At 30.3% G+C, this 12,366-nt stretch overlaps 1 protein-coding gene across 13 annotated transcripts in view; it reads left to right on the plus strand.

Moving 5' to 3' along the window:
- LOC118191118 (serine/threonine-protein kinase tousled-like 2) overlaps positions 1–12,366 on the plus strand; it is a 558,371-nt gene that overhangs the window by 498,141 nt on the left and 47,864 nt on the right. For all 13 annotated transcript variants that reach the window (XM_085819358.1, XM_085819342.1, XM_085819346.1 and 10 more), the window contains 5 exons: positions 1,592–1,649; positions 3,152–3,201; positions 3,284–3,340; positions 6,236–6,451; positions 8,897–9,007. In XM_085819358.1, coding sequence (XP_085675484.1) covers positions 1,592–1,649; positions 3,152–3,201; positions 3,284–3,340; positions 6,236–6,451; positions 8,897–9,007 — 492 coding nt within the window. The remainder of the gene's footprint in view (positions 1–1,591; positions 1,650–3,151; positions 3,202–3,283; positions 3,341–6,235; positions 6,452–8,896; positions 9,008–12,366) is intronic.

Genomic DNA, 12,366 nt, shown 5'->3' on the forward strand with positions numbered 1-12,366 from the left:
CTTTCCAGTGCCATACTCCTCGCATAATTTCGAGACGGATATACCTTTATCCATTTCTTGCAGCAGTTCCACTTTTTGTTTAATGGACATTGAAACATGCTTTCACTTTGTAGAACCTGTTGCAGCTCTAGAATTAGAAACGCTTTTTGACGTAATCGAAAGTTTAATTTCCATAAAATTGCAGTAATAATAACAGCCTGCAAAAATTAATAAGCTGGATCAAATCATAAAGTTAAGGAACAGAGCAATTTGCTATATTAACTGAAATTCCTTAAAGTATAATTTTAGACTAATTTAATAGCATCTGCTATACATTATTGGCTATGTGTCACGAGACTGGAGACAAAAGACATGTTGTTTTGCTAGTCTTTCTTCTACCGTGCACTGAATTAAGCCCGAGTTGCATTAGTTTAGTTATATATTACACTTACTTCTATTTCTGGCAAATGCTTAAGGCTTATCTGAGTCCTGAATAAATGAATTCTCATATGTACTTAAGGCTTATGGAGGGCCGGTGCTAGATAGACATCTTTCTGCCTGATGCAGTCTGTGTGGATCCTAAATTCTGCTATCAGGCACCTCTCTAAGTTCTAAATTTTGGGTCCCAATGCTTTACCTAAAATCTGAAAATTTTGTTGCTCGGTGCTTCTCTAAATTCCAAAAATTTTGTTTTCCCTAAATTCTGCCACCCGGTGTGGCCATACGAGCTCTAGTGCTAGTTCTGGGTGTATGTGAATAGCAAATCAGTTATTCTAAATTCAAATAGCACTATATGTAATTTTTTGGCCTGAGTATCATTAACGAAATATATTTTTAACATATGGAAAAAAATATTTGTTAAATTTCTTCTCATCAGCATTTCATAACGGCATTTAGCTTAAAAATAATCATTGCCAACAGAAAAGACTGACATACTTTTTGTTATTCAATTATTAATATAAAAAAATTGTTTAGGCATCGCTGCATGAGTTATTACATAAGTTGTCATGTGTTGGATAAACATAGGGTGATGAAAACAAAATATAATAAATATTTTTCCCCGGGTTGTCATCAGAGATATAAAATATTAGTAGGTGTAAAATCAATGATGTTTCTGTATTTCGATTTGAGATGTATGCCTAGCAGATATGCAGCTGCAGAGTCAAATTATTGATCACACAAATTTATGCTAAAATGTTTGTATCTTGAATAATGAATTATTTTATTTAGTGCTGAAGTGAAATTAAGAATCGGAACTCTCCACATGTTTTATTATTTTTGGTTGAAAAATCAAATGCGCATGCGTAAAGCATACCCCCGCCCGCAGAAAAAGAAAAAGCGAGGATAAAAAGTTGTTGGCTTTGAAGCCCGGATTTAGATCATTCTGCATATGTTACATTGGAATCTCGGACCTTCTACTAAATAATATCTAGTTTTGCATCTGCTGTTTTTTATTGCTGTAGGTAGTACCAAAAGTGTGTGTGTGTGCGTATGAAGTGTAGCAAAAGATACATGTAATTTAATAGGCTGGTTCAAAGAAGTTATGTGATGTCCACATCAGGTTTTTAAAATACATTGCTGATTTTGTATAAAATTGCCTTATTTTTTATAGACTCCTGAGAAACATCACAGAAGTACAGGCGAAAGAAAACGGAAAAGGAAAGATGATGGTATGTATTGTTTAAAAACTTTATTGTTCTAGTTTTTATTCATAAATAATAACATTATATTTTCCCCTGTCTGGTGCTAGTTTTAAGTTAACCTAATTTAATCAATGAGATAGATAAGCTTTGGAAATTTACAGCATATTAATATTAGGATTAAGATTTGTTCGTCATATATCACCATGCTTTAATAATTTGTAGGTGATTTTTTGGTTGGGGAAAAAATTTATATCAAACTTATTGAAATGTATTTGCACAATGCAATAGAAATGATATAAATTAAAGCTTACTTCTGATGCAGCCATGCCTCATATGATCTTGCAATGGTCAAAAAGTTATGTCATACCTTTTTTTTCCAATCCAGTTCAGAAGTCTGCAGCAATTACAATTATGCATTGCTCTTTGCCTCTTTGCCCCGAGGATAAAATATTAATTTTTTTAATGAAAAAGTACTAATGTATTTTATTATTTATGTAGATCTAGTGCATCAGACAAAATGAAATAACACGCCTTAAATGACTTAAGGAATAATAACTCTCAGAGACTGTCTGTCTACATTTTATTTCTTTATTAATGCAAGAGCCATTCAAACAATAAAATAGCATGATGCTCAATGGAAAGCCTCTTTTCAAAGTTACCATTTATATCTAGCCCCAGAGAACAAATTCCTCCACCTCATGTATTTCAGAATTCCCTAATTTCAGCATCCAGCTATGTGCCTAAAGAGCATCCCCCCCCCCCGAAAAAAAAATGTTTTCCTTCATACTGAACCTGCATGGCTCTGTAACGATTTGGCTTATTAGAATGACAAAAAATATTCTCTTGTTATGCTACCAGACACACAAAAGGAAAAGATCTTTGTATTCCGATAATTTTGTTTATTTCTTTTATCTGGCACCTTTCACAGCAAAATTACTTACCCTTTCATGAAATCCAAAGAAACAGTTAGTATTATTTTTGATGCCAATATTGCTGCATAACATGTTATCAGTCTAAATTCATATCAAAGCTTTGAAGCATTTCACGTGATTTTTAGTTGATATAACCCAATGTTCCTCAACCGTTTTTTGCCTCAGCCTTTATTCTCAGCATGGGACTATAATGAGTCATCACAAGTTCCCTAGTAGTTATTGTTTCAGATGGTACTTTTCAAATAGTAAAACATACAGAAAATATTTCCTTTTTGTAGATTATATATGTTCATAAAATTTAAGATATATTAATAATCTTAAATAGATAAATCATTATAGATTATTCTAAAAATTTACATATTGTCTCTTTAGACATGCTTCTTATCACATCTTCATATCACAATTTTCAAGTTCAATGTCTTGTTGCTTTTAATAAACTTCCCCTCTTGATAATTTTTATTGCTTGAGAAGTTCCTAACCTCTGGTTTGTGAAAACTCTCTTAGCGATATTCATCTTTACATAAAAAGATTTGTCTGTAAGAAAAGGTTTCTGTCTCTTATGATTACTATTTATCTTTTGACTTTTTTGTTTCTTAGGTTCAAAGTCTGCACGAGAAAGTGCCAAGAAAATAAATGATTATTTTAAGGTGAGTATGATCTCTGTTTCTTAAATAGAACATAAAGATTAACTAAAGAGTGGTTATTGAAGTTTTTTTGTGTGTGTTGTAGGGTCATAGCCCTAGTCGGTATGCTGGTTCTAAGTCTCCTACACCTCAGAGTTATATGGTAAATATTGTATTTTTATATTTGCTTAGTAGATATCCATTTGACATGAAAATTTAATCAGCATAAAACAAAGATTTAACTTCTGGGTCATGTTTTTATTAAGTAGGCCCTCTGTATTGAAGTGATTTTTTTTTTCCCATAAATTGTTTTTATCAAAATGATTGTTCCATTTTAAAAAACGATGTTTTTTTCCTTTGTCTCTAATTTCAAGCATAATTATAATTAAGTACAATACAACTATTTCACTTTTATTTTATATATGTTGCATGTTATTTAATTTTTAAAATTTTTTATTGCTGCATGAGTTGCATTAAAAATTCTCTGGGACAAGTAATGAATAAATTTTGAGGTTGAGCACTCACTGCCTTTCATCTGTTCTTACTGTGCAATTTAGGTTTAATGGTAATGAAACCTGCTTCAGTATATGTTCTTTTCTTATTCTCTGGATCATTGTCAGTTTCTTTCCCACTGCATCTTAAATAGATGGTTATTTAATGAAGTGAATTTGCGAAGCAGAACCTTCCTGATATTTTCCTAAAATCCCTTCTCACCCTTTTTTGTTGACAACCACTGCATCCCTTTATTTTTGTCTTAGTAGGTTCTACTCTATCATAGCAGTGTGGTGCATTGCCACATCCTGGGAACAGTTTTGGCTGGTGTATCATGTTTATTAATAACCACTATAATACAATGCTTAGGTCTTTCATTTTTAAAGTTTCTCAGTAACTTCTCTGGCATTGTATTTCTTAAGTCAGACTTTAAATTGTGTTTTCCTTCATAGCTGTATAAAAAAGAATGAAAATTAATTGACATTTGCAGTACAAAATTTCGAGATTCAGACTCTTGAGGATTTTGTTGATTCCGAATTTTTATGGTTATTAGATCATTAGTTTAAATCTAGTAAGATGATGTGTAGAAATTATAAAATTTAAAATACGAAATTGTGATTTATGAATTAATGAAGCATTAATGACCTTTTAAGGGAATCGAAATTTATTTACCAAAAAAAAAAAAAAAAAAAAAAAAGCTCAACATTTATATATGTTTGCTTTTTAAACGTTTCTTTCATTGTAAGTTGTTTAAGTTGCTTAATTTTTTATGTTAATACTTTCTCTTTAATTCTTTGCATAATTTCTTGTTCAGTTGCAAAGCTTTGTTCTTCAAGTTATATAATTATCATGTTGAGAATTACCACTATATTTATTATCAATTAACATTTTTTTGTTCTCATCAACCTTTCCATCACTTTCTTCATTATCAATAGTCGTATTTTTTGGATCTAGTATGATATACTACTTCGCTAATCATTAATTGATTGATGATTGAGGCATCGTAATTGCAACGAAAAACTTATGTTATATTGCCTTCATTTACTTTCATTTCTGTATAAATTCCATTAGTTGAAAAATTTTGTTCATTTGTAATATCTGAAAATTGAAATTCACGGCTATCATCATGAAGCTTAGCTAGTGTTCACTATACACTATTGGCAATTTATCATGGGACTGGTGACTTAAGACATATTTTTCTGCTAAATTTTGTGTTGCTTATATCACATATTGCTGGATTATACATGTTAAAGCTGGATTATATTAGCTTAATTATTTGCTGTATTTATAATTATTTTCTGTACATGCTTAAGGCTTATCTAAATTGCAAATAAATACATTTCCAAATATACGTAAGGTTTATCCAGGGTTGGTGCTAGCCATTTTGCAGCCTGATGCAGTTATAACGGGTCCAAAATTCTGCTACCAAGTGCTTCCCTAAATTCAAAATTTTTTGCTGCCCCTTAATTTTGTGTCTCATTGCCTTCCGTATATTCAAAAGATTTTGCTGTTCCTTAACTTTGTTACTCGGTGTTTCTCTAAATTCTAAAAATTTTATCTTTCATAAATTCTGCTGCCTGTGTAGTTGCATCAGTCTGGTCTTAACTTAATAACAAATCAGTTATTTACAATTCAAACGATACTAAATGTAATCTTTTGGCCTATGAGTATCGTTTAAAAAGTCTATTTTTTGAATGTGGAAATTTCTGTTAAATTTCTCCTCATCAACACACTTAACACTCTGCAGGGCAGTTAGTTAGCTGATGTCTGTAGCTATCCCCAAGCATAATGTCAAATCAAAGGTTTACATGCTCTTTGGTATTCAGTTACTAATATTTAAAAAAAAAAAAAAAAAAAAAAAAAAACTGATTTAGACTTTTTTAATAATAAATAAAGATTCACCAGATTCATGTCAGAAATATAAATTAGATATAAAATCATTGATGTTTCAATGTAGAATCCTTCAGTTTTAGATGTATGCCAAGCTAAAAAGGCCCCTTGGGAGCTAAATTATTTGTCATGAAGATTTACGCTAATAAATTATTGTTTCTGCAGTATTGATGTATTTTATTCAATGCTAAAGTGTAATTACTAATCTGGCTCTCCCATGTGTTTTATTATGAACATATATCAGATGTACATTATATAGCATTAAAAAAAGATTGCTGGTGGTCTGGAAGTCCAGATTTTAGATTATTCCCCGATATTGAACATCTGGACTTAGAAGAAAAATATATGGTAATGAAACAGTGCAACCTTTTGACAATATAAATAAAAAGTTCCCTTGATACTATTACCAATTTTTGAATTTTTATTTATTTTTTGATATTGCATTGACTTTTGTCTGGTTTTATGTAATTTAAAATGTATAGAATTTTTCTAATACAGTTGCTTTTATCATGATTAGAGTGATATTAATATATAAAGCTACAATTTCATTATTATTGTTCTCATTCTAAAGTATTAATTTTAGTAATCCATTTATTTAATATTGATTACCTTTAAAAAAAAAGTATTGTATTGGTACTTTCTGTATTGTTGATGATTGATAACTCTGCATTCCCAGTATGCTCCAGTGCAGACAAACATGAGCTCTCCATCAAATACACCCCTCAGTACTGGTCTAGACTATTCAAGCTTGATGGCACCTCCTGTCTGTCCATCACATGCTGTTTATCGGTCTGTCCAAACTGATCTTACTATTAACAAAATCAAAGAGCTTGAGAGCAAATCTGCTTTAGACCTAGAAATGCGAGATAACCGAATAGAAGAACTTCAAAGGGTAATTTTTATTTATTTAAAAGTTGAATAGTTTGTAATCACTTTTTTTTTTCCCCAGTTAAGCAATGTTTAAAATATTCCCAGTTTTTAATTGATTTTCATAACATGTTGAATAATGTTCGAATTTCACAAAAGATGATTTCCTTTAGAGCTACAGTAATCTTCTATAGATATAGCTACATTATTCAACTCAAACAGAACAATTTGGGTGAAACCTTCTGTAACTAGCAGTATTATTTCATTTATAGTTGATAATTATTTGAAAATATACATTTTTGTATTTTCAGATAATTGTCAAGTTAGATCTTGCATATAATTTGTTTGATTTAATGAAGTTAATAATGATGACATTTTATTAATAGTCACAATTTATAATATTTGAAATGCATGTGTTATTTTTTGACAGCAATTTATTGCTACTGTTTTTAACTTAATTTTTTTACATATTTTTTCACAAATTGGTTTTATTAGAAATTTTGATAAAGTGACATTTTGCATACTTTTCTTTTTCTTAGGTATTAGTTTGGTGAATTTTTTATTTAATTTTACATGCTATTTTTTATATCTCTTATTTTATTATTTACTTCTTTGGGGGAAAAAAAAAACTTTTTTATAATGGGTTGGTAAAAAGACCTTTAACCTGACAAAATTGCATTTGTTCAAATTGTCATCAATGAAATTAAGTACTATCAGAGAGAGAAATTGCTGGAAAATTCAATGTTAGTCAAACTTCTGTGAACCCTGTTCATTAAAGTTTCTTAAAAAGCCATGAATTATACCGAGAGTTGAAAAGGTAAATGTGACAAAAATGCTGAAGACACTAAAGAAATTAGTGAAATTATATGCATATTAAACAGAAATATGTACATAATAAATAAAATCTAATTAAAATTTTATTCTGTGGATCTTAAAAATATCAGCTGGGTAGTGAAAAGAACAGTATTTAATAAGTTATTAAAGTTTATAAACTTAGAAAAAAGGCAGAAATGAACTTCCCGTGGTTAAAATGTGATATATTTGGACAGAAAAGTTTCAAGAATGAAGTAAAGTATGTAAAGCATTTATTGATGTTTTATTACAGATGCTATTCTATTCAAATTATTATTCAGTTTAGTTACTTTCTTTTTAGTTTTAATTAAAATTTTATCTATTAATATTCTTGTACATTTTCTTTGTAAGAAAAATCTCCGAGAAATGTGATTAGTTAGTTATCTTTAGCTATAATTTAGTGATGAACTGATCCTCTCTCTGTCAATGAAAATATATCACAATATACACGTGCATAGGTGAACAAATGTGTTTTTAATGTAGAGTGTATAAACCGTAAAGCATTCAGTATGAGTAATAATCTTGAGCATAATGAATGCTGAAGATTTGGAAGAACTTATGTATTTTAAACTGGAACTAACTGGGAAACTAAATATAGCAATGGCTTAGTCTGTAAAATATAGTATTTTCATGTATAATATAACCCCTGTTTGATTTTTGAACCAACAATAATGCAAAAATGTCGCTTTGGACAAGAAGTATACTAGAAATGAACTCTAAAGTATTTAATGTTCATTATACTGAGAAAGTGCAAGCAAAAGAAGAAAACAAAGAAATAACTAACATAGTGGAATTCATCCAGATATGGCACTATGATGTAAAAATGTAAAAAATATGGGTATGTTCAGAAAAGCAAAAGTTTCAAGAACTGAAAAATTATCAGTAAATATGCATTTTTGAAGTTAGTAAACTAAATCAGATAATTTTGAAAGTATCTTCTTTGAGTCTAATAATTTGGCCACATCTATATATATATATATATATATATATATATATATTCTGTTAGTTATTTTATTTTAATAATGTTTGTCATTTGAATGAAATATTAATCTTTACCTATGTAATAGTAGTTGCCTTATAAGTCAAGTGTAATCATGAGAAATTTCTTTGGGCTCAGATGGCATGTTTCAATTGTAATCTTAACTTAATTGGGAAAAGTTATGAGATATCTGAAGTTACCTCGGTATATGATAATTGAATTACCAAATTTTGTTAAAGTTCATGGCATTTGCAGTAAGTTAAAGATCAGATATAAAATAACAGAGCTTTTCTAATTTTGATGTAGCAAATCTGTTAGAAAAATTTGTGTTATTCTTGTTATAATTTTAATGGCAGTTATGTAGGTAATTAAAATATATGGTATTTAGTATTTAATGCATTATTATACATATTCATGTAATATTTAATAATTGTAAAAAAAGGTCATATTTATCTGTCAGTAACAATCTTTTTTGTTTATTTATTAATAATTTTAAGTAATTTATTGAAAAAAAAGTTAGGTTTTGAAATATCGGATTCTTATGAATGCAAATGCGTTAAACTCTTCATTTTAATGTGCAATTGTGTTAGGTTGTGAAAGAAATCATTTTTGTATTTTGAGCTCATTTTCTTGTTACAGGCAAATGAAGAATTAAAAAGGCAGCTTACAACCCAACAGAAGTTAAATGAGAAAACAAAAGAACAGCTACAAAGATGTCATGATGTTACTAAACAGTTACTTATAGAAAAGGTGATAATTTTTCCTTTCTTTTCCATGTTATTATATATTGAATTAACTTTCTAAAAAATTAATGCAATATACAGCATGTTTCAAAAAGAATATACGTATTACAAAGTGTTATTTTGTCCAAAACTATTGATCACTGCGCCTCGGCTCAACTATTGGCAAAACGAATACATAGTCTAGTTTATATTAATAGCCACTAGATGTCAGTTGTCTTCTGTTTTGCATGGTAACCGTCACATGTTTAAAATGGCTACTCCACTGAAGAAATCACTTTATATTCTCGAGTTTGCAAAGTCCAATTCGTTGATTACGGTGTAAAGACGTTTCAAGTTTACGTGCCAGAGTGATCTTTTGAATGGGTGGAACATTTGCAGTTGGTATTGAAAGTTTGTGAATACAGGCTATGTATGTAAAGGAAAGAGTCCTGGCCGCCCTCATGTTCCTGATGAAAATGTTGCACAAATTCAGACTGCTTTCCAACGTAGTCCTACAAAATCAACTCGTCATGCCATTCAGGAGTTACAACTACCTACAACTGTAATATGACATGTTTTGAGACATTGTTTGGTTATGAAGCTGTACAAGTTACATTTGTTACTGGCTCTGCGTCCTGATGACAAACGCAAATGTCTGTCATTTTGTAACAAGATTATTGATGCTATTGATAATGATAACACTTTCGCACAACACATTGTGTTTAGTGATGAAGCGTCTTTTCATGTTAGTCGTGCAAGCAAACACAATGTTCGAATTTGGGGCCTACAAAACCCACATGCAGCCATTGAACATGTATGAGATTCGCCCAAAATCAATGTGTTTTGTGTGATATCCCGATCTTTGTTTACGCCATTCTTCTTTGATGGAAACACTGTTAACGGTCAGCAGTATCTTGCAATGTTACAAAACTGGTTGTTCCCAAAGCTGCACGAAGACAACTTCATTTTTCAATGAGACGGGGCAGCCCCGTCCGTGGTGTCGCCATGTGCGTGAATATCTGAATGAAACTCTACTGAACCGTTAAATTGGTCTTCGAGGAGCCGGCAATTTAGCATAACTGGCCTCCACGGTCACCGGATTTGACATCCTGTGACTTTTTCCTGTGCGGTTTCATTAAAGTTTATGTCCCACCACTCCCACAGAACCTGGAAGAGGTGAAGAACCGGATCCGTACTGCCACCAGTGACAACGGACATGCTTGCCTGAATATCGAAGTAATTTGAGTATCGACGTGATATTGTTCGTGTCGCTGATGGAGGCATATTGAACATCTGTAATCTGAATTTGAGAGGTTCGTACATATGTGTGTAAAGTTTTATATTCGTATGTCGTACAGTTTAATAAATATATGCATTCAAAATACTTATATTCTTTTTGAAACGCACTGTATAATGGGAAATTTTGGGGAGGGGATGCTTGAAATAATTTTAGTTTCTTAAGATTAAAGCCATAAGTGTGCTAAACATTTTGTATGTGAACGTAATTATACTTGATGTGCAATTTTCTGTCAGCAGATTGACTAATGAACTTAGGATAGGCATCTTTATATTTTATCAGCCATAAGTATTAGAAAGTTATGTTCTGGAACAGAAGTTGATGTAAAACTAGATATAAGTTCCTTTTTAAAATTTGCTTATTGATTGTCAGTACTTCAAAAGATACTGTGTGAAGATTTTAAAAATTAGATTTGTTCATGGAATATATAAACAGAAAAAAGTCATAATAACTGTCTCAATTTAACCTACAAATTAAGGTATAAATAAAGAATATGTGCATAAATTTTCAGTCAAGCTTGTATATAACTTTTCTCAATGATAACATTTGTAAAAATTGCAAATGAAGGATGTATTAGGGGAGAACTACAGTTAAAAATAAAAAATACAAAAGATACTGGAAACGGCAGAAGAATTTCATAAAATCTGCCTATATATTCTATATTCCTATATTTTGACATTGTTTCATCAAGTTTTTTGTATCCTTTGAAATGTTTTTGATATGTATGTAGTGGGTGTCAAAAGTACGATTATTAAACATTACTCTTAGAAAGAGAAACAGAGTTCCTACGCTACATGTAAAACCGGAAAAGTCAGGGAATTCGAAAATTGACCAAAATAGTCAGGGAATTTTAGTCAAAATCTGGAAAGGTCAGGGAATTTCATACACCGATCCCCGCCTCCAAATGCACTTTGCGGCAACGTTTGAAGCGATCACTTTCTTGTGGAATTGCATATCGCGTGAGCGTCATTCGGGCAGCTGGCATAGAGCCAGTTTTCGCAGCTCGAATCAGATTGTCTTTTGAAAAGGAAAAGCAAGTTTCCAGCAACTTTAGTTTCGAGTAACCTTAAGAATCTAGAGACTCGTATGTGCAGTGCATGTTGAACTAAAGAAAATATCTTCCCATTCTCGCATAAAACAAAATCGGTTTACTCCTGGTATTGGGTACTATGGAGGTTAAAATAGCCTCCTTGTACTACTCTATTCTAACATCCATGTAGGGTACACACGGGATTTGGTGACATTATGATGGTTGGCAACAATTTTCAAGATCGTGCCAAGGTTGTTGCGTATACTAGGATTTTACTGCAAAATCTTTTAAACCTTTTTTTTTCCTTTTTTAATAAATGCCTTGTTTGTCATTTTATGGTAAAATAAAAAAAATAATAATAATAATAATAATAATCAATCATCTAGGCTAACCATTTATGTAACTATATTTGCCAAAATTTCATTGATTATTGTAATTGTTTTTAAATAATTAACTTTATTAAATGTTATTCGTATCATTTAATGTTGCTTCTTCTTTCTAAATTTAGTTGTTATTAGCCAATAAAAATTTCAAATTTCAGGCAATTTTCTCTGGCATAATCCTGAAACTAATTTTAGCAGTATGATGACATACTATCAAAAAATTAATGCACATACTTTTTGCTTTTCTATGCTGCTAAATAAATATAAATAACCTGGATTTATTTTAAAATTTCACTAAATAGATTTCTTTCATTTAGCTGCAAAATGTCTGCAAAAAAAGACAGTTTTTAATCCAGATTGGGCAGATTCTAATGAGTCTCCTTTGGAGAAAACAACTCCATTTATACTTATAGTAGTAATGCTTTGTGGATTATATATATATAATTACAATTATTTAGAAACAAAACATGCCTTAAGCTGCTGAAAAATTATCTATAAAGACATAAAGTAAAAAATTTAGAGCTAATTTTTCACAAAGATCAAAAATTGAAATTTATAAATTTCAAATAACCTTATAAATGCAAAAAAGAATTAAAAAAATGTTAAAACCAAAACTTTTCAAATAAGCAATATTCCAATTCAAAATGTTAAAGAAATTTAAAGAAAAAGTGAAATAA

The sequence above is a fragment of the Stegodyphus dumicola genome, chromosome 1 (assembly GCF_044657685.1).
Source record: "Stegodyphus dumicola isolate Sdum_Otavi_A_Nest chromosome 1, ASM4465768v1".
NCBI lineage: Eukaryota > Metazoa > Arthropoda > Arachnida > Araneae > Eresidae > Stegodyphus > Stegodyphus dumicola.